General features: G+C 50.3%; 1 protein-coding gene across 4 annotated transcripts in view; it reads left to right on the forward strand.

Annotated features, from left to right (window-relative positions):
• KANSL1 (KAT8 regulatory NSL complex subunit 1) overlaps positions 1-20,984 on the forward strand; it is an 81,022-nt gene that overhangs the window by 12,127 nt on the left and 47,911 nt on the right. For all 4 annotated transcript variants that reach the window (XM_059869339.1, XM_059869338.1, XM_059869341.1 and 1 more), the window contains exon 2: positions 3,538-4,906. In XM_059869339.1, coding sequence (XP_059725322.1) covers positions 3,621-4,906 — 1,286 coding nt within the window. In that variant the 5' untranslated portion in view covers positions 3,538-3,620. The remainder of the gene's footprint in view (positions 1-3,537; positions 4,907-20,984) is intronic.

Below are 20,984 nucleotides of genomic sequence, written 5' to 3' on the forward strand. Positions count from 1 at the left end.
CCTGCCCCTCTGACCTCCCATCCCTGCCTGGTGTCCCCCTCCTCCCTCTGCTCAGCACTCCAGGAGCTGCAGTGCAGGGTGGCTGAGTGGGGTGGGGGTCAGGAAGCCCCCTGAGGAGCCCTGGTGGCTCTGCTGCCTCCCTGGCCTCCCGTGCACTCCTGGGGAGCGAGGGAAGATGGGTGAGTTGTGGTTACCCTGGTTTTACCTGCTTGCTGCAGCCTTTCATCTTGGCTCTGTTAATTACTGCTAAGTGCTCTGGCAGTGCTCTACTTCTGAAGGGAAAATGAAGAACTTCATTCAGTATTAGCTTAAGACATGCTGTAAGCACCACGCTGGCCTTCCAGAGGCAGCTCCTCTTGGACCTTGCCAAGCCAAGTCCAGCACAGGGCTTGTGCCAGGGCTGCTGAAGGCTGGGCTGGGGTTGAGCTGTGCTGGTGGAGCTGGAGCAGTGTCCAGTCACCCTGGCAGTTCTCTACCAGCAGGGCTTGTGCCACAGCAGAAGCCTCTTGGTCCCATGTGTGTCACCTTGAGAGCTGGGAATTAAAGACCCTTGGCAGGGAAGCAGTGATGAGAGGGACCTGTGGGTGCTCACATGGATCTGCTAATACTGATGGGTGACAGCAGTTTCAGGAGAACTTGCCAGCACAGTTTGGGCCCCAGGAGCAGGCAACAGATTGGGGATAATTCTTGGAATTATTGTAAGACTTAGCAGAATGCTCTGAAGGTTCCTCAGACTGTGTGAATGACCTTTCCTTTTCTCTGTTCTCCTTCCTCAGAGATGCCTTAACACCTTCTCCCCTCCAGTTCCCTGTTAGGAAGAAATTCCTGATAAGTGTAATACAGCTTTAATAACAACACTATAAACAGAGGGAGGGAACATGCTTACAAATGTTCCTTAATGTCTTTTCCAGGGGTTGCTCATAAAAGTTGAGATCTAACTCAGTGTTAGAGGAGCCAGTGCTGTCCAGCACACTGAGAGTTTATAAGGACTTAATTAAAATACAAAAAGCAGACCAAATAATTTTTGGAGGTCATCTTTAAGCTACTAGAACAAAGCCTTATTCTTAGGGGAGGCTTTCCCAGCTTCTAAAGTATTCTAAGGGCTGTCCACTCAACGAAAAGTGGAGCCAAGGAGGTTTGCAGTAGCTTAGCAGGAGGATTTGCTGTTTCCAAGTGCGTTTGCTAACCCGGAGGAAAAAGCAGTGTCAAAGTTTTGCTTCCGTTTCCCACTTCTGTTAATTGAAGTTGATGACCTACAAATTAACTCACTTCAGCCTGCATCTCCTGCAGACTCCTGCCTGGCTGCAGTCAGTGCAGCTATGTTCATGAAGAGTCATTTAGCTCCAAGGGGAGGGGTTCCTGCTCTTTTTGCAGTTGGGTGTTTCCAAAGCCGCTGTGGATGTCTGGTGGTAACTGTGGTGGAGAGCCCTGAGCCAGAGTTCCCTCTGGAAGGGAAACCCACGTGTTTCTGCAGAACTGGGAACCTGTTAGGGGCAGTCATTCCCAGTGTGTCTCTAGTGAAGGTCTTGGAAGGAGGCTGGAGTGGAGGAAGTCTTTATTCTGACAGTCTTCCTCCCTCTTCTCCCAAGGGTGTCTTAGCTACAAGTGGAAAGTTCCCTGCAAGTTCCTTTTTTTTTTATTCTTCCCTGAATAGGCATGTTCAGTTTTTATTTATGGACCCAAATGGTGACTAAAAGCCATTTTCAGTGAGTGTGCCCTAAACTTTTAGACATGCAGATCCTTTTTTAGTAAGGATGAAGTGTAGTCAGTTACAGAATACCATAAGTTCTGTGAGTCGGGGACTTGGGAAGCCTGAACCCTCCTCCAGCATTTCAATATTTCTGCTGCAACAGCTTTTTTAAAGTGGGTTCCTCTGGCAGTGTATTCTTCCTCCCCTGTCTCTTCCTTGTGTGTCACCTAACTGGATTTTATGGAGAGTGAGTTAGAAGGACTGTTAGCAGGGTAGGGACAGCCCTTGGGACCAGGTGGAGAGCAGCCTGGGGAGAAGCACTGCTGGGTGAGACATGACCAGTTCCAGAAGCCCCCGTGCCCTGGGCTGGTCCCCTGGGTGGGCAGCAGGGGAGGGGGGCTGGAATGGGATCAGCTTTGGGGTGCCTTCCAACCCCAATCATTCTGGGATTCCAGGACTGTGGAGGGGTTTGTGTTTTGGTGAGGGGCTGGAGAGTTGGCCAATCTATGTACTCATTGGAAACCACGCAGAGCAAATTTTGAGCCTTCCCTCCATGGGAATGTGGGTTTGTTTCTCTAACTCATCTCTGACTTCTCACAAAAATTCAGGTTCTAGTACTTTGATTTTCAGCCTTGATGTGTTTCTGGTCCCTGTTACAGAGAAGCACCTGAATCTGATGTTGGGAGCAACTGGATGAACCCAGAAACTAAACTGGCTGTGAAATTTTCCTTGTTAAACATATTAAAACTTCAGATAGTCCTTGCTTTTCCTGTAAAGTGGTGCATTAATATGGTCATTGGGGTGTGTTAATGAACAGCTACAACAAGCTTATGCAAATTTATGTGAAATTAGAGGATTGGCATATCAGGCAAGAGATCAGGGCAACTTTTTATTATTAAGTTGATGTGAAATATCTTATGAAGATGCTGAGTAACTTCAGCAGTAAAAGGAAAATCAGGTAACTGTTTCACTGGCAGCACAGCCAGTGCTGTGGGTTATTTGAATGTAATTTAAAAACACGGACAGTTTTAGTGGTAAGGAAAGTGGGTGAATGACCAGAGACTTGTAGATGGGTGGGAAGAGGCTGCAGTGTAGAGAAATGAAGAGTCTTTAGTTATTTCTTTTTACTTGTTTGCTCTAGTTGGGTTAAACCCAGGCTTACTCTGACAGTCAGTGTAGAACTCCTGTGTGCTTGTGTGGGTTAATCTTTATCCATGCTCTTGAAAGAGAAATGGGAATTGCTAACCCTGGAAATCACCTGGCTCATTCGGAAATGTACTTCTGGGAAAGTAGGTTTTGTTTACACCGGGGAAGAGACTTTATTGAAATCCAGGTTTCAGGGAAGCAGTGGGGTTTCTTCAGCCACTGGGAGTTTAAGCATATGGAGATTTGTTCCCCTCAAGCCCTGTCTGTGTTACATGTTATAGTCAGATTTGTCATTTTTAAGACCCCTGAGCTGGCAGTAGAAGCACTGAAAACTATTTCATAGGTGTAGCTGTGGGATTTTAGTGATGAAGTTGGTGAGCTGCTGGCATTGAAGAATAGGAGCATCCAGGGCTGGAGCTTTCACAGAGGCCTGGAAGGAAGGGTTCTGTGAAAGATGGGAGTAGCAGTTACAGACAGGCACCAACCGTGGGAGATCCTGGGGTTCTGGAAGGTTGTGTGTTCCTGTTTCTGTTCCCTGGTGCTGCTCTGCTGAGCAGCTGGGGCTCAGGGGGGAGGAGGCCGCGCTCGGCGTGGCCGAGCGCAAGCGCCGCATCCACATCTCGCTGCCGTTTTCAAAGTGGTTTTTGATTTATTTCCTCCAAGTGCAGCTCCTGACTGTGTGTTTTGCCTTCCCCGTGCAGGCTGCCCTCGGGAGCGGCAGTGGGAGGCAGTGGAGCTGGCCTCGGCAGCGGGAGAGGCTGGACTTCCCGTGTCTCTGTGCTGAATGGCTGCGATGGCGCCCGCTCTCACTGACGCAGCAGCCGAAGCTCACCACATCCGATTCAAGCTGGCTCCCCCGTCCTCCACCTTGTCGCCTGGCAGTGCCGAGAGCAACGGCAACGCCAACAACATCCTCCTGGCTGCCAACGGCACCAAAAGGAAAGCCATTGCTCCGGAGGATCCCAGTCTAGATTTCCGAAACAACCCCACCAAGGAAGAGCTGGGCAAGCTGCAGCCGCTAGTGGCCTCTTATCTCTGCTCGGATGTAACATCTGTCTCTTCAAAAGAGCCTCTGAAGCTGCAAGGAGTCTTCAACAAGCAGACAGTCCTTAAATCTCACTCTCTCTTATCTCAGTCCTTTTTGAAAACAAGTGATCTGTTGGGGAGGCAACCAGTGTTGGAATTCACTTTGGAGAATCTAAAAACAATGAGTACTAATAGCCAGCCACCTCTCCCACAAGCGCCTGTGAATGGCTTGGCCAAGAAATTGGCCAAAAGTACCAATTCAGACCATGAAAACTCTAGTTCTCTGAATGGTGGGAAGTGTGCTTCTCCTTCTGCTGCCCTCCAGACTGTTGACTATAATACAGGAGGTTCTGAATTGGGGGACTTGAAGACCGGGTTGACCAATTGCACTCTTCCACATCGAAGCCTTGATGCAGAGCACGCAACTCCTTTTAGCAATAATAGCACTGCAAATAAATCCTCCCTTAACTCCGCAGAGCAGCAGTGGGTGCTCGAGGGCGGCAGCGGGGACACGCGGGTGCCCGGTGTGGGCAGCAGCAAGCTGGAGGAGCAGAAACCCCCCGTGCTGGCCGGTCACCACAGCGCTCTGGACTCCGAGATGAGGACGAGGGCCCTGCTGCGGCGGCAGGCGGACATCGAGAGCCGAGCCCGGCGGCTGCAGAAGCGCTTGCAGGTGGTGCAGGCGAAGCAGGTGGAGAGACACATCCAGCAGCAGTTGGGCGGCTTCTTGGAGAAAACGCTGAGCAAGCTTCCAGCCTTGGACCCCCTGAGGCATCGGAGCCAACTGATGTTGACCAGAAAAGCAGAAGCAGCCTTGAGGAAAGCTGCGAGCGAGACAGTTACTTCGGAAGGCCTGAGCAACTTCCTGAAGAGTGATTCAATATCAGAGGAACTGGAGAGATTCACGGCCAGTGGCATGGCCAACTTGAGATGCAGCGAGCAGGCCTTTGACTCGGATGTCACTGACAGCAGCTCGGGGGGAGAGTCGGACGTTGAAGAAGAGGAACTGACCAAAGCAGACCCAGAACAACCCCACGTACCACTGTAAGTAGCACTCACTTGTTTCCTTTTGGTGATGGGGAGCAAGGTGGAAGGTGGCAGATAGAAATGTGGTTTTTGTAGGAACCCTAAATTTTGGATGGTCTTAGGTCAAAGAATTGTTAAAACTAGCGTGGTGTGGTTTGCAGCACGTACAGCACTGAAGATAAAATTCCTCATGCTTACTGGAAATAATCTTTGGTTTTGGAGCAGCAAGTCGTGGAAATAGTGGCTGGCTGGAGTAGTGTGAGCTGCAGATACAAACCTGGAATGCCATTAGCAGTTCTCTTCAAGATGCTTTGGTCCTGTCTCCTGAAAGGAAATGCTTGTTGTTTTACAGTGGGAATATTTGTTGTAAACCTGTTGTGTAAAGTAAGGCCAGTCTGGATCTGTGTAGCTGACAGCATATTTGTGATTGGGGAATTATTTTATTTGTTAAATGGACTGCCTGGAAAAAAGTACTCAGAAAGGATTTGGTTCAAGTGCCAGCGGAAGTGTGAAAGGAGTGTGTTCCCTTCATGAATCTGGGAAATTACTGCTGGGAATTTTCTTCTTGTCTGTGAGTTGCATTAAATGATGACAACAGCTTCATAATTATGTTGTTAACTGGATGCTGTTTGCATAAGTATTAGTTGTCAATGTGTGTGTGGAGGAGGAAGATTCTTCTCAAGGCAAAAGGTCTTGAGTCAGGTCAGGGAAGGAGGGAAATTTCTGTTCCATCCCAGAATTTTCCCTGGGAGTGCATACCACAGTATTTTGCAAAAATCTCAGAAAAGGCCATATTCTGTGTCTAGTCTGTGTGAAATCTTGCTTGCATCAGTAGATGGTCTCTTCCACCCTGATGGACACGTTGAACCTCGGTCTGTGAAGTATCATTACAGTCAACAAAAAGGTCCCTGCCTGGGCACAGGGGTCCTGGCTGGAATGCCAGTGGCTTTCCCATCCAGGCTGGAAATAGTCACCAGAACTTCTGAATTCCTGCACTGTCCTGGGATTCTTCAGATCTCTCTGGAGAAATCACTGAATGGATTTGCATACCTGTTGTCCAGACTGTGTTAGTGACTGGTCGAGGCTGTGTGACACAGATTTTACTGAGCTGTGGGCACTTGGTAACTTCAGCATCCTCTGAGAACATGCTCATGTGGATGAGTGCTGATAACCAGATGTTACAGTTTTTGAATATCAAATTCCAGCTAAATGTCACATTATGTTTTGGGATGGTGGCGCAGGATGAATTTCTGCATGCAAAGTTGTAAATGTGGCTTGAGATTGGGTTTCTCCCAGTGCAAAGCTGGTAGCTAGCTGATCATGTGATCTCTCCTGGCTGGACATAAAGAGGTTCTTGTGCTGTTAGAAACAAGAGTTTAGTAACTTTATTCCTGTTTTATAACATCGACAAACTTACTGTTGGGATTAGTAGTAGAATTGTATTTCTAAGTCTTGTAGTAGTTATTGGAGGAGACATTTGATTAAAAATCTGTCCAAAATAATATTAAATTTCCCATATTGTGGGTTTCATGGCTTCACGTGTTGTCTAGCAAAGTGAAATTTCTTTGCCACTCCTTAATCCCAAGAGGAAGTGCAGCATTCAGAGACACGGCGCGTGAAATTCTTTGCTGACTTTTCCACCCTTTGCGTTAGTCATGCCTTCACGTTCTGAGCGCTCTTAAAAAGCCAAAGATTCGAAAGCTAATAAAAAGGCTGATCCCTCTGTTGTCTCTGGGTTCAGAAGCTGATGTGTATGCACGCTGGCATCTAGGCCAGGCCCACCAAACCCGTGTAAAGTTGGTGCCTGTGGCCATTCAGTAATGAGCCATCCCAGCACTGACCGTCCTGTTGGATGGGTGCTGTGACATCGGCCCCGAGCTCTGGCACTGCTGAGCCTCAGTGCGTGTTGGTGCTTGTTAGTGGAGCTCCTCAAGTCACCCTTAAGAGCTGGTCCAAGCTTCTGAGCACATGTAAATACCATTCTTCTCCAGCAGTGCTAGGAGGCAGGAAGGGAAGAGCAGAGTTTTCCACTGGGAAGCTGCCTTGGGCCAGCTGATGGTACAGAGCCATTGCTGGACATTAGTGTGAGTGTAGAGGCTGCTCAAGGAGGGCTGGAGTTTTTGTCTTTCTGAATTTACTTCTTTAGAAGGAAGACATGAACCCTGATTATTTTAATTTTGATAGTGAGACAGACTATCTCAGTGTATAATGGAGATATTCCAAACCCACCTGGATATGTTCTGTGTAACCTGCTTTAGGAGACCCTGCCTCGGGTGATCTCCAGAGCTCCCTTCCAAGCCCAGCAGTTCTGTGATTCTGCACACTTCTCATTGCTCAGTCACCATCCATCCCTTGGTTCTGCCTTACTTCTGGATGCCCCTGCCTTCCCCCCAAAAATCTGCTGTTTGCTCCTAGACCTTTAGTGAGAGTTGTGGCACCAGCAGTGTCTCAGAGCCTGCTGGCCATGAGTGGCCATGTCACCGACCACCTCGGAGATCCAAGCAGGAGCACCCAAAAGAGACAAAGACATGTTTACATCATGCTTAGATAAGAGCTGACCTTTGAGTTTTTCTGGTGTGGTGGCATTCCAGAACCGGTATCTGGTCAAGGACAGACTTTGAAGCATTTGTACTGTTCTGACCTGCCTGATCTCAGCTACAGAGCACCATCTCCCTGAGAAATTCTTCATTCCAGTAGTGTTAGGGATGTATCAGAACTTGGTAGGTCCTTCTAAAGCACTCCCAGACCTGCTGCCCAGGAAGGTGCTGTCATTCAGGTGCATAACCAGGCCATCATGTAATGCATAAACAAAGCAGGGAGGGATTTGTTACACCTTTGGGAAGCCCTGCCAGCCATGGGCTTGGTTTAACGAGGTGCTCCTGGTTCTCAGGCTGCCGATGGGGAAGGCAGGTGTGTGCAGGCAGGGCTGGGTTGTGCCCAGTCCTTTGCTTTGTGCTGGACTGTGCCTGCTGCCAGGTTAGCAGTGCACGGGTCTGCTTCACTGAGATGCCCTAGAGGTGTGAGCAGTGCAGAGTGAGGATGAGGAGAGAGCAGCTTTGCCTTTGACAGCAAGTGAGGAAGGCAGGTGGGAGTCTCCCCTGTGGAGAATCCAAACTTCCTTGGCTGGGTGTGACTGGAGGCAGCAGTGCCTGAGAAACCTGTGGGACTGTGAAAGAGCCCAGGTGCCCTTTGGGGGTGGGCAGGCCCTGGCACAGGTGCCCAGAGCAGCTGTGGCTGCCCCTGGATCCCTGGCAGTGCCCAAGGCCAGGCTGGACAGGGCTTGGAGCAGCCTGGGACAGTGGGAGGTGTCCCTGCCATGGCAGGGGTGGCACTGGGTGGGCTTTGAGGTCCCTTCCAGCCCAAACCATTCCATGGTTTTATGTTGCTGTCAGCATGCTGGGATCAGGAACTGCTTGTGGAACATGGTTCAGAGAAGGGCATGGAATTCTTCCCAGTGCTGGAGGGCTGCTGGCTGAAATCTGGTTTGTGTGGTTGAGTGATGGTTTAGAAAGTCACCAAAGTCCTGTTGTTTCTGTGTCCCCGTGCTAATACATTTAAATAGGAAATATTTCATGTGGCTTGTGCACTTTGATAGTAGTAGTTGCTCTTCTCAGAATGGTGGTTTCTTTGGTTGTGTTGGATTTGCCTGCAGACAAGTTTAATCAGAATTTGTCAATTATTTTTGGCTGGTTGGTGACTTATGTTATGCAGTGGTGTAGACATGAGTTGGTGAGTGGTAGGTGATTTAGTCTCTCTAATCCTCAACTTCAGTCTGTACCATGGAAAAATTTTCTGAAAAGGTAATGAAACCAAATATTTAACTGGGACTTATCTTTTAGCTCAGGTTTTCTTATCTGGAAAGTCAGTGTTTGGTTGGCAGTTGCATGGAGCTGCTGAGAGGGAACTGAAGTTCCTAGTGACCAACTTCTCACACCCCTGGCTTCCCACAGAACCTTTCCAAGGGTCAGACAGTCCCTACAGTATTCACTTGTGGTTGTTATGATGCCTATGGCCACGATGCCTGAGCACACTTTAATTATTCCCATTTACTGAAGGGAAATCCCAGCACCTCTGCACTTTGGTGTTGCAGTGAATCATTTCACAGCCTGTGTGTTGTCTCCTCCCTGCACTGCGTCACATTGTGCTGCTGGGATTTCAGACTTGCTGGGCTTGGAGTAGTAATTAAGATTTCTCAGAACTGCTTTTCCCAGCACTGATTTCCAAGTCCTGTGTTGGAGATGAATGCGTGGGGCACTTGGGTTGGGGGTGGCTTGAGGAGTGGCCACAGTTGGTGCATCAGCTGACTGAGAAATGGGATTTAGAGATCCTGATTTTTTTTCCCTTGATTATCTTTTTCAAGCAAGAACATGATCATGAAGCCTGTATCTCAAGGCCCATTAAATAATATTTCTCAAATCTATGACTTTATGGAACTATGATTCAGATGACAGATCCCACACATAATTCAGAAATCCAGTCCCACACCATGGGGACTTAGGAAACTTTTCCTACTGGTCACAAACATGTTTCACTAAATGATTTATGCAGAGCAATCCTCAAAGTTTGTCTCTTACTCTTTATCACTTTTTCAGTCACCTGCTTGACACTTTGGGTGTTTTTTGTTGAATTTTAGCTGTGCTTGTAGGTACTGATGACAGCAAGGTGCTTAACTGTGTTTTTTAGCTGTTTATGAGAACTTGCTTATGTGTTGTGTGAGTTGTTAGTCTCAGCAGCAATGTGTTGGTCAGAAGTCCTGCAAGCTCTTTCAGCAAGAGAGAGCAAATCCTGAAGTGTTTTTGCTTAGCCTTTGAAAGCAGAACAATAGAGCAGCTGATTGTTCAAAAATGCTTAATCAGGTATCTGAAGTAAGTAGGACACTCCAGGTCCCTCTTGCTTTTAAGGAAAGAGGGCAAACAAGAATAGTCAGTTATTTCTCAAAGAGATGCTGGTCCTAGTACACTTTTTATAGATATTATGGGTGTCTAATAAGTTGTTTCTGACTTTAAGAGCCTTGATCCTGGTGCAGACCTCAGTGGAGAATGGCAGGGAGGTTTGGTGTGGGTCAGTGGCCATCCACAGACCTCAGATAAGGCAGCGTGGTTGTCTTTCATCTGAGAGGGAGTTTGGTACTTTGGTTTAAATTTATCTATCTAGGCTGAAAGCCCCTTGCACCCAGAGCAGTCTGGGATTCTGTGAACCAGCACTCAGAGTTGGGTCACACGTGCAAGGAATAGCATTTGGATCAGGGCTGTGTGGAGGAAAACGTTTGAATTGGGTGTGTGGGGTGTTGAATGCAGACACAGCATCTTTCTGGCACATGCCTTTAGTGCCCCTGCAGCGTTTTGGGCTGTTCTGTTCAGAGCCAGGGCTTCTCTCCCTGCCTGTCAGGCTGGGCTGGCCTGGTGTGTGGAAGATAATGCAGAGGACTGGGAAGGATTTGGTGTCTGGTGCTGCCAATAAGCTGCTCTTTGTCTCTCTAGCCCTTACCCAGTGGGGCAGCGAGTAAAAACAGGCTCTAGTTCAGATTTTCTAGGAGTTGTGGGTGACACTGTGAATAGGGTTGTATAAATATTTACTTTACTTTTCATTGGAAAAAGCCTGTCATGACATCTGAAGCAGCAGAAAAAAAAATTTGAGAAGTTTGTGAATGTGAGCTGGTGTTAAAAAGCCAGTGTGGTACTTATCTGCTTTGCTGCAGTCTCCTCTGAAATTGAAGTCAGTGTTTGAGCGAGGGAAAGGGGCCCTGTTTAGAGCTAATCTCCAATATTGAAGGCTAATATACCTCTGTGGGGGATGGGGAAAGACTTTTACAGTCTTACACCAGCATCTGCAAGCTGACCCAGCTCAGAGCTGCATTTTTATTCCTGCTGGTACTGACAGAAGACAACAAATGACTGCGTGGCTAAGATTACAAGTGGAGCAAGGGTGAATTGTGGAGCGTGGAATTCCTTAAGGAAGAGATTGCAAAGGTACTCCCAGGTGTCTTCCTCAAAGATTTGGGGTTTCGTTCTGCAGTGACATGGGCTTCCCCCCCTCTTCTGTTCTCTCCTCCTGCAGATCCTCTCTGGTTGCACTCGCTCAGCAGTGCTAGACTTCCAGCTGGGGGAAAATGTTTTTCTTGCTAAACTGGCACTACCCCAAGAGATTTTTCCACGGAGTGTGTTTTGGGCACACCCTGGATGTGGGGTGTTTTGCAAGTGTCTCGTTTCAAAGGCTTGCAGAGCTCAGTGTCTTTGCTGGGCCATCCTCAGATAAAACCCTTTAGGTAGGAGAGAATTAAAAAAATTGGTTTAGGTTTTATTTGCTGGATTTTGAAATGAAAGGAAGGGCTTAAAAATATAAATAGGTGAGGGCCTGTGTATTGACTAGGAATTCAGATGGGAAGTGGGAAGAGAAGCTTGAATTGCTGTTGGGTTTGTTGCAGTTGCCCTTCTCATCCCTGGAGCCAACTGGGACTGATTCAACTCTCCAGTGCATTTGGAGTTGTCTCTGGTTGTGGCTCTCTGCATTTGAAAGATTTGCTTTCACTTGAAGTACTGGAATGGTTTGCTTAAGTAAGATCCAGCTCCTTCTTTTCTTTACCTTTTTTTCTTTTTTTTTTTTCTGTCCTATTTCTTTCACCCCCCTCTGACCTTCCCTGGGATAAGGTTACTTTCTGGAATGCCTGCTCCAGGTTTGACCTCAGCTCTGAACAAGCTATTTATGGGAAGGGTACCTGGCACAGGCATGCCGAGTTAAGGATTTGCTAAGGATGCCTGGGATTTTCCTGTAAAATGTGCTATTTCATTGCATTGCATCAGCAGTGAGGGGCATGATGCTTTGGTGAAGGAGAATGTTTAAAAGGGGACAGTCAGAGTCTTGTGCTGTTGAGACTTCCTGTTCACTGCTTTTGTTACAGGCTCAAAAATTCTGCAGCAGATTGGTCACGTGGAGGGTGTTTTCCCTTTTCCTGCCCCTCCCAAACCAGCCTGAGCTCTGTGCCAAAGTGTGCAGTGCCAGTGCTGTCCTGGTTGTGCCAGGCAGGGAGGGTCACTCTGGGCAGGGAGGGTCACTCTGGGCAGGGATGGTCACCCCGGGCAGGGATGGTCACCCCAGGCAGGGATGGTCACCCCTGGGCAGGGATGGTCACCCCAGGCAGGGAGGGCAGCCCCAGGCAGGGATGGTCACCCCAGGCAGGGAGGGCAGCCCTGAGCAGGGATGGTCACCCCAGGCAGGGAGGGCAGCCCTGGTCAGGGATGGTCACCCCTGGTCAGGGATGGTCACCCCAGGCAGGGATGGTCACCCCCAGGCAGGGATGGTCACCCCTGGTCAGGGATGGTCACCCCAGGCAGGGATGGTCACCCCAGGCAGGGATGGTCACCCCCGGGCAGGGATGGTCACCCCCGGGCAGGGAGGGTCACCCCCGGGCAGGGAGGGTCACCCCCGGGCTGGGAGGGTCACCCCCGGGCTGGGAGGGTCACCCCCGGGCAGGGATGGTCACCCCCGGGCAGGGAGGGTCACCCCTGGGCAGGGAGGGTCACCCCCGGGCAGGGAGGGTCACCCCCGGGCTGGGAGGGTCACCCCCGGGCAGGGATGGTCACCCCCGGGCAGGGATGGTCACCCCCGGGCAGGGATGGTCACCCCCGGGCAGGGAGGGTCACCCCTGGGCAGGGAGGGTCACCCCCGGGCAGGGATGGTCACCCCCGGGCAGGGAGGGTCACCCCCGGGCTGGGAGGGTCACCCCCGGGCAGGGATGGTCACCCCCGGGCAGGGATGGTCACCCCCGGGCAGGGATGGTCACCCCTGGGCAGGGATGGTCACCCCCGGGCAGGGATGGTCACCCCAGGCAGGGAGGGGCACCCCCAGGCAGGGATGGTCACCCCAGGCAGGGAGGGCAGCCCCGAGCAGGGATGGTCACCCCCAGGCAGGGATGGTCACCCCCAGGCAGGGAGGGCAGCCCGGGCAGGGAGGGCAGTCCCGGGCAGGGATGGTCACCCCTGGGCAGGGATGGTCACCCCTGGGCAGGGATGGTCACCCCAGGCAGGGAGGGCAGCCCCGGGCAGGGATGGTCACCCCCGGGGAGGGAGGGGCAGCCCCAGGCAGGGAGGGCAGCCCCAGGCAGGGATGGTCACCCCAGGCAGGGAGGGCAGCCCCAGGCTGGGATGGTCACCCCAGGCAGGGAGGGCAGCCCTGGGCAGGGATGGTCACCCCAGGCAGGGATGGTCACCCCAGGCAGGGATGGTCACCCCAGGCAGGGATGGTCACCCTCAGCCCTGAGGGCAGCCCGGGGTGTGTCTGGGGCCTGGCTCTGTCAGGTTAGTGAGGTGAGCTCCTGGCAGATGGCTGTTCTCTCCCCGATGCTCATGTGCAAGCACGGTGTCTCAGCTGCAAAACGAGATGTTCCCTGTGATAGTGGTGGCACAGCTCGGCTGGCACAGCTCGTGACACGCCTGCTTCTGAGGCACTTCAGTTCCTGCTGCCTTATGAATGAGCACAGGGTGCTCTCTCCACAACTCCCTGCTTCTCAAAGAGCCTCTGTTTTAAAGAGGTAGAGCTCCTGTCTGTTCAGTCTGTGCATCCTGCCTCTGCAAATGCACTCCTGGAATCACAGAGTGCTTTAGGTGGGAAAGGACCTTTAGGTTCATGCAGTGCCACCCCTGCCATGGCAGGGACACCTTCCACTGTCCCAGGCTGCTCCAAACCCCAGTGTCCAACCTGGTCTTGGGATCCAGGGGCAGCCACAGGTGCTCGGCTCAGAATGGAATTCCAGAGAGTTTTGAATGTCATTTTACTGCCTCAGAAGTGCCTCCTTACAGGGTGGATTTGTGAAAAGTGACTTCATTTGGCTGCTGCCTTAATGAAATATTCAGTAATTTAAAGCAATGCCAAAAAAAAAACCCCAAACCAACCCCCCCCACTATAATAGTGACTTTTTTAATATTAGGCTCGACACATTTGATCATCAAATTACCCAAAGAGGGAACTGAGGATGATCAGGGTTCTCCTCGTGCAGCAGAGCTTTAGGCTTTTGTATTTTGTGACATTTTTGCAGTTTCCATAGTAACACATAACGATGTTGTAAGAAATGTTGCAAGAATTTTATTTGTATGAGGGAGGACTTTCAAATATTAATGGAAAGCAGTGTGAATTGGAGGGAAATGTGTGTGATGGGAGGCAGAAGGAAGGGTTTGATGTAGTGCCTGGAGTGAGCAGCCATCCGTAGATTGAACTGGTCTTGGCCAGCAAACAGGAAAATAAGAGAGCTTCAGTCATCTGGGGAATGTTTGCACCAAAGTCTTTCCTCTCTGGTGCTGTAGGTGAAGCTTGGGAATATCTGCTGTTGCTCATTCTCCTGGTCCAGGTAAAGAACATTTTGTCTCCAAAGTGCATCCCAGCCCAGCCCATGTGCAGTTGGAGCTTCAGCTCCTTCCATGATGTTAAAGATTTGGAGCTGTTACCCACTGGCATTCATGGGGGGCTCTAGGCTTAGTTGAGATAAAATTGGATGTCTTCATTTGGAAGCCTTTGAGGCAGCTCATAGGCTCAGTCTGCATTTCCTGAATTCCCTGCTGGCTCCCCTGTAATACCCAGGGCTCAGCTTTGGCTGTTTCAGGCCTGGTGATGTTGCATTAGCAAATTCATTCCTCTCCTGAGAGGGAACCAGAGAGGTTTTTTTGTGAGTGCCATAGACAGAAAAAAAAAAAAAAAAATTCCTGAAGACAGAAAGGTTTAGTGAGGGATATTTGTATGCAGATATGAAACACATAAATATGAGTTGTGGGTCAGCAGCTGTGCTGCCAGGCCTGTATTTCCATCCAGCTGTGTGACTTGAGGCAGTGCAGGGCAGTAGAAGTTCCCTGCCCTCTGGATGGAGCTCATGGGAGGCCAGAGCCCAGCACAGGGCCTGAGCAGTGCTGGGGCAGGAGCTGTGTCTGCTCAGAGCTGGCAGCTGTGCCTGCTGTGCCCTCCTGCAGCCTGGGCAGGAGGAGAGAGCAGGGCACACCTGAGTGCTCTCAGAACAGGGATCTGTCTGAGCTGGGCACTCCTGGGCAGGAGGAGAGAGCAGGGCACACCTGAGTGCACTCAGAGCTGGGATCTCTCTGAGCTGGGCACACCTGAGTGCTCTCAGAGCAGGGATCTCTGAGCAGGGCACACCTGAGTGCACTCAGAGCAGGGATCTCTCTGAGCTGGGCACACCTGAGTGCACTCAGAGCTGGGATCTCTCTGAGCAGAGCACACCTGAGTGCTCTCAGAGCAGGGATGTCTCTGAGCTGGGCACACCTGAGTGCTCTCAGAGCAGGGATCTCTCTGAGCTGGGCACTCCTGGGCAGGAGGAGAGAGCAGGGCACACCTGAGTGCACTCAGAGCAGGGATCTCTCTGAGCAGAGCACACCTGAGTGCTCTCAGAGCAGGGATCTCTCTGAGCTGGGCACACCTGAGTGCTCTCAGAGCAGGGATCTCTCTGAGCTGGGCACACCTGAGTGCTCTCAGAGCAGGGATCTCTCTGAGCAGAGCACACCTGAGTGCTCTCAGAGCAGGGATCTCTCTGAGCAGAGCACACCTGAGTGCTCTCAGAGCAGGGATCTCTCTGAGCTGGACACACCTGAGTGCTCTCAGAGCAGGGATCTCTCTGAGCTGGGCACACCTGAGTGCTCTCAGAGCAGGGATCTCTCTGAGCTGGGCACACCTGAGTGCTCTCAGAGCTGGGATCTGTCTGAGCAGGGCACACCTGAGTGCACTCAGAGCAGAGATCTCTCTGAGCTGGGCACACCTGAGTGCACTCAGAGCAGGGATCTCTCTGAGCTGGGCACACCTGAGTGCTCTCAGAGCAGGGATCTCTGTGAGCTGGGCACACCTGAGTGCTCTCAGAGCTGAGATCTCTCTGAGCAGGGCACACCTGAGTGCTCTCAGAGCAGGGATCTCTCTGAGCAGAGCACACCTGAGCAGGGCACAGCTTCAGTGCTCAGTGATCCTGGCTCTGCTCTCACAAAACTGCCCTGCTGTGCTCCCAGCTCCTGCTCCCTGTGCTTTGATGGGAGGAGGTGGTGGCTCTTCCTGTTCCTGGTGACTTTTTTCTCCCACATCCCAGTGGCCAGGGGGAGAATATTTCTGTTCAGCAGCCGTTGCTATTCCTAGGCTGGGACAGTTGTATGAATAAAAATCACAGCAGCTAAATCTGCCTATTTTTGTGTGAATTGGAGCCCTTCTCCATGTGACTTCTGCTATTCCCGTGCTGGCTATTTCAAAAAAATGAGACAATCAGCCTTCTGTAGATCTGCATTTTGAATGCAGAACACTTGCAGGGCTCTTGCTCCATGTATGCAACATTTTGTGGTGTTGGCTTTTACTGTCTCAGGCTAAAACAAGAAAATTATTCTCTCTCTGCTCCTTTCATGTGTAGGTAGCTCTCCTGCCATTAGCAGAGATTTCTGAAAGTCAAAGGCAAGGTGCTGTTTATACTGAGACAGCAGAAAATAATGTTAAGAAACTAAGCACATTAGGAAATCTCCCAAGGCATTAACCACTTTTTCTACGTCAGGGTGGATTAAATTGATACAAATTAATTTTCAAGTATTTTTCATTGTGATAGACACAGCTGAGTGTCGTGTAATGACTTCTCCAAGGTTTGTTGTGCATATATTGGTCAAAATCATCCCATTTTAAATCAAATAAATCTGTTTGAGTAGTAGCCAGCCACTTAAAGAATATTCCTCAGTGTGGTGATTCATATTGTGCCTAAAGACAGCTTTCCATACTCAGCCCTCTCTCTCCCCCTACCATCCCCCTCTCCCTGCCTCTGGAAATGGGCAGGGAGCCCGAAGCAGCTTAACTCTGACTTATTTAAGCCTACTTTTAATAAGTAATACTTGTAAAAAACCTTACCTGAAGGCTCTGATTGACATTGTGTTGTGTATTAGATGTTAACCTGTTTTATGAAGTGTGTAACTGCTGGTTTTTCTTTGTTGGCTGCCTTTTTCCTGCATTTTAAATTCTTCCTAACAGGCTGGAATTACATCTGTCTCCAGTTACAGGGGTTCTGTGCTGGTTCACTCTTTTGTGTGAATCTTTCACTTGTCAGAGTATTCATGCCCAGGTCTTTTGAGTGGGAAGAGTTCTGTTTCTTTTTGCAGCTAATTCTCCTGCATGCTGCCTCTTGAGATAGTATTTATTTCAAAATGGTATCCTCTGAGGAGAGAAAATCTTCATGACCCATCCTAGCTGTCAGTGGCACAGCTCTGCCTTTGTTTTTCCCCCTTTTCTCTCTGTACCAGGCATGCTTTGATTATGTTAAACTCCTGAAACCAAAGCCCTCCAGGCTGGGTACAGGTAAGCCCTGATCAGATTAGCTGCTCTGCAAATTGGGTTGGTTATTGTGCCAATGTTTTCTTGTGCTTGAGCAATGAATTTTGTGTGCCAGGACAAGGTGCTCCTCTCTGAAAAATTAAAGGAAAAATTACTTGATTGAGCCTTTCAGTGTCTTTATGTAGAACTAGTGAAAATTATCACAATATCTGGGGTTGGAAGAGACCCACAAGGATCACCCAGTCCAACTCCTGGCTCTGCACAGACACCCCAACAATCCCACCCTGTGCCTGTTTTGCTCCCACAATAAAAAGATGCTCTGTGAAAACTTTGTAGTGCTCAGTGATGCAGCTCCTTGAAAGAGGAGGATGAGGAGAAAATGTAGTGGGTGTTTTGTTCGTCTGTGAAGATTCTGGTTGTAAATTCCCAGCTGCTTTTAGCTGTGATGCTTGGAACAAGCAATGCCTGCAGGACTCCAGCAGGGAGGGAACCTCTGCAGCCCCTCACAGGCTAACGAGGTGGTCCCCACTAATGAGGGTCTGTTCTGGAGCCCAGTGTTACTGGGTGAATCTGCTGGAGGAATCCTCTCTTTATTGTTTTCCTCTGATGTCGCAGCATTCCTCAAAATCTCTTTCATCTACTTCTTGTCTGCTTGTTAACAACCATCTGCATGCAGAGCACTTGGCTACTTTCAATCTTTGCCTTACATAATTGAAGTTTTCCCCCCCTTCCTCCTTTTGGAGCTTTCTGGTAGGATTTTTTTTCCTCTCTGATGTAGGTGTTTGGATTTTTACACGAGTCAAACTAGTACATGAAGTGATCTTCCTGTTTTGTGCTTGCTGCAGTTGTCATACTGAGGGAAAAAAAATTGGTTTTACTTAAATTTATTAGGCCTAGGTGAAAGCTTTGCTGCCCAGAGCAGCTGTGGCTACCCCTGGATCCCTGGCAGTGCCCAGGGCTAGGTTGGATGGGACTTGGAGCAGCCTGGGACAGTGCAAGGTGTCCCTGCTCAGGGCAGGGGGTGGCACTGGATGAGCTTTAAGGTCCTTCCCAACCCAAACCATTCTGTGATTCTGTAAAACTGTAATTTTCCTTCCAGTTGGAGAGACTGCAACTAAAATTTTCAAGAAAGCATATCCCCAGGGATGCCTTTTCTCTTTTTTCCCTTCTTTTTCTGCAGCTGGGTCCCACAGAGCTATGCTGGAGTTTTAAAGTGAGTTGGATGCTCATTGCCCAGGGATTGGGGATTTTGTTGGATGAGGAATAGTGGGATGTGCCTATCCTCACTGCCCTTGGGAACTGCTGACCTGGTACAAATGGGAGTATTAATTGAAGTAATGGAGCTCTCCTGGGCTTTGTTTCATTTCTGAGAGTAGCTTGTCCAAAAGCATCTTGGTTTATTTATTTAGCTGATGCTTGGTGGGATAAAGGGGGTTCTGAGAATTTGTGATTATCTCCTTAGCTGTGGCTTGTTCTGCTGTCTCAGAAAGGAGACAGGTAGTTCCCCTCCTCCTCCTCCTCCTCCTCCTCCTCCTCCTCCTCCCTGCCACAGAGAGAGCAGCAGCTGCCCAGCTCCCTCCAGGATTAATCATCTCCATCGAACCTCTGATCAGGTTTTACACACACTGGGGCAGAGAGCTGATGGAAAAGTGTTGTCTTCCCTCACAGAGAGGTCTTGGAGAATGTAGAAATCCATGCAGAAATCTCTCTTTTCCAGTCACTGTAATTGCCTGTTAGCTCAGGGCTGGGTAATGTCACTTCTAAAGCTGCATTTATTGCATGAGATTGTATGATAATTTCAGAGGGACATTTTTCCCTTTCACCAAGGCTCTTTTCTTTTTTATTTAGATGGAAACATCCCACCCTCTCTAGTAGTCATGAACTCCCTGGCCCTTTGAGGGAGCTGACAGTGCAGACCTACACTGGCAGATCACAGCTCTGGTTCTTACCACAGCTTGTTCCAGCTCCTCTAATGAAAAAAAATTGTCATATCTCTTGCAGAGCTGGGAATCCTCTAGATCTGGGGAGGTGCAAATGTGTAATGGTTTGGCTGCAGGTCCTGCTTGGCCCTCTGGACCCTTGCAGGCTGTGCAGTAATGGACTCACAGCCACGGCTCTTTGTTCCTGCTACAATGACTTTTGTGTCGGCTTTTGTTGTGAAACTCTTGGCTTCAGAGTTTGTGAATGTGTTTGAAAACCTCCCATGTGTTGTAGGCTTTCTTCTGACACGTGCAGGGAGTTGGATGGGTCAGGAGAAGGACCTTGTCCCAAAGCAGGGAACCCCCAGCTCAGCTGGGGTACCCAGGGATGGATGGGGAGCAGTCCCTGGGGCTGGGGAGGGCTCAGCCTGTTTGCAGCTCTCTTCAGGGATCCAGTGGGATGAAAAGAGGACTCTCAGCCTGTTTGCAGCACTCTTCAGAGATCCAGTGGGATGAGAAGGAGGGCTCAGCCTGTTTGCAGCTCTCTTCAGAGATCCCAGTGGGATGAGAAGGAGGGCTCAGCCTGTTTGCAGCTCTCTTCAGGGATCCAGTGGGATGAGAAGAGGACTCTCAGCCTGTTTGCAGCTCTCTTCAGAGATCCAGTGGGATGAGAAGGAGGGCTCAGCCTGTTTGCAGCTCTCTTCAGGGATCCAGTGGGATGAGAAGAGGACTCTCAGCCTGTTTGCAGCTCTCTTCAGAGATCCAGTGGGATGAGAAGGAGGGCTCAGCCTGTTTGCAGCTCTCTTCAGGGATCCAGTGGGATGAGAAGGAGGGCTCAGCCTGTTTCCAGCTCTCTTCAGGGATCCAGCGGGATGAGAAGGAGGGCTCAGCCTGTTTGCAGCTCTCTTCAGGGATCCAGTGGGATGAGAAGGAGGGCACAGCCTGTTTGCAGCTCTCTTCAGGGATCCAGTGGGTCGAGAAGGAGGGCTCAGCCTGTTTGCAGCTCTCTTCAGAGATCCAGTGGGATGAGAAGGAGGGCTCAGCCTGTTTGCAGCTCTCTTCAGAGATCCAGTGGGTTGAGGAGGACTCTCAGCCTGTTTGCAGCTCTCTTCAGAGATCCAGTGGGTTGAGGAGGGCTCAGCCTGTTTGCAGCTCTCTTCAGGGATCCAGTGGGATGAGAAGGAGGGCTCAGCCTGTTTCCAGCTCTCTTCAGGGATCCAGTGGGATGAGAAGGAGGGCTCAGCCTGTTTGCAGCTCTCTTCAGAGATCCAGTGGGATGAGAAGGAGGGCTCTCAGCCTGTGTGCAGCTCTCTTCAGGGATCCAGTGGGTTGGATGGGTCAGGAGAAGGACATTGTCCCAAAGCAGGGAACCCCCAGCTCAGCTGGGGTACCCAGGGATGGATGGGGAGCAGTCCCTGGGGCTGGGGAGGGCTCAGCCTGTTTGCAGCTCTCTTCAGAGATCCAGTGGGATGAGAAGGAGGGCTCAGCCTGTTTGCAGCTCTCTTCAGAGATCCAGTGGGATGAGAAGAGGACTCTCAGCCTGTTTGCAGCTCTCTTCAGGGATCCAGTGGGTTGAGGAGGACTCTCAGCCTGTTTGCAGCTCTCTTCAGGGATCCAGTGGGTTGAGAAGGAGGGCTCAGCCTGTTTGCAGCTCTCTTCAGGGATCCAGTGGGATGAGAAGGAGGGCTCAGCCTGTTTGCAGCTCTCTTCAGAGATCCAGTGGGATGAGAAGGAGGGCTCAGCCTGTCTGCAGCTCTCTTCAGAGATCCCAGTGGGTTGGATGGGTCAGGAGAAGGACATTGTCCCAAAGCAGGGAACCCCCAGCTCAGGCTGGGGTACCCAGGGATGGATGGGGAGCAGTCCCTGGGGCTGGGGAGGGCTCAGCTGGCAGTGCT

This window comes from Haemorhous mexicanus, chromosome 28 (genome assembly GCF_027477595.1).
Source record: "Haemorhous mexicanus isolate bHaeMex1 chromosome 28, bHaeMex1.pri, whole genome shotgun sequence".
Classification (NCBI taxonomy): Eukaryota; Metazoa; Chordata; class Aves; order Passeriformes; family Fringillidae; genus Haemorhous; species Haemorhous mexicanus.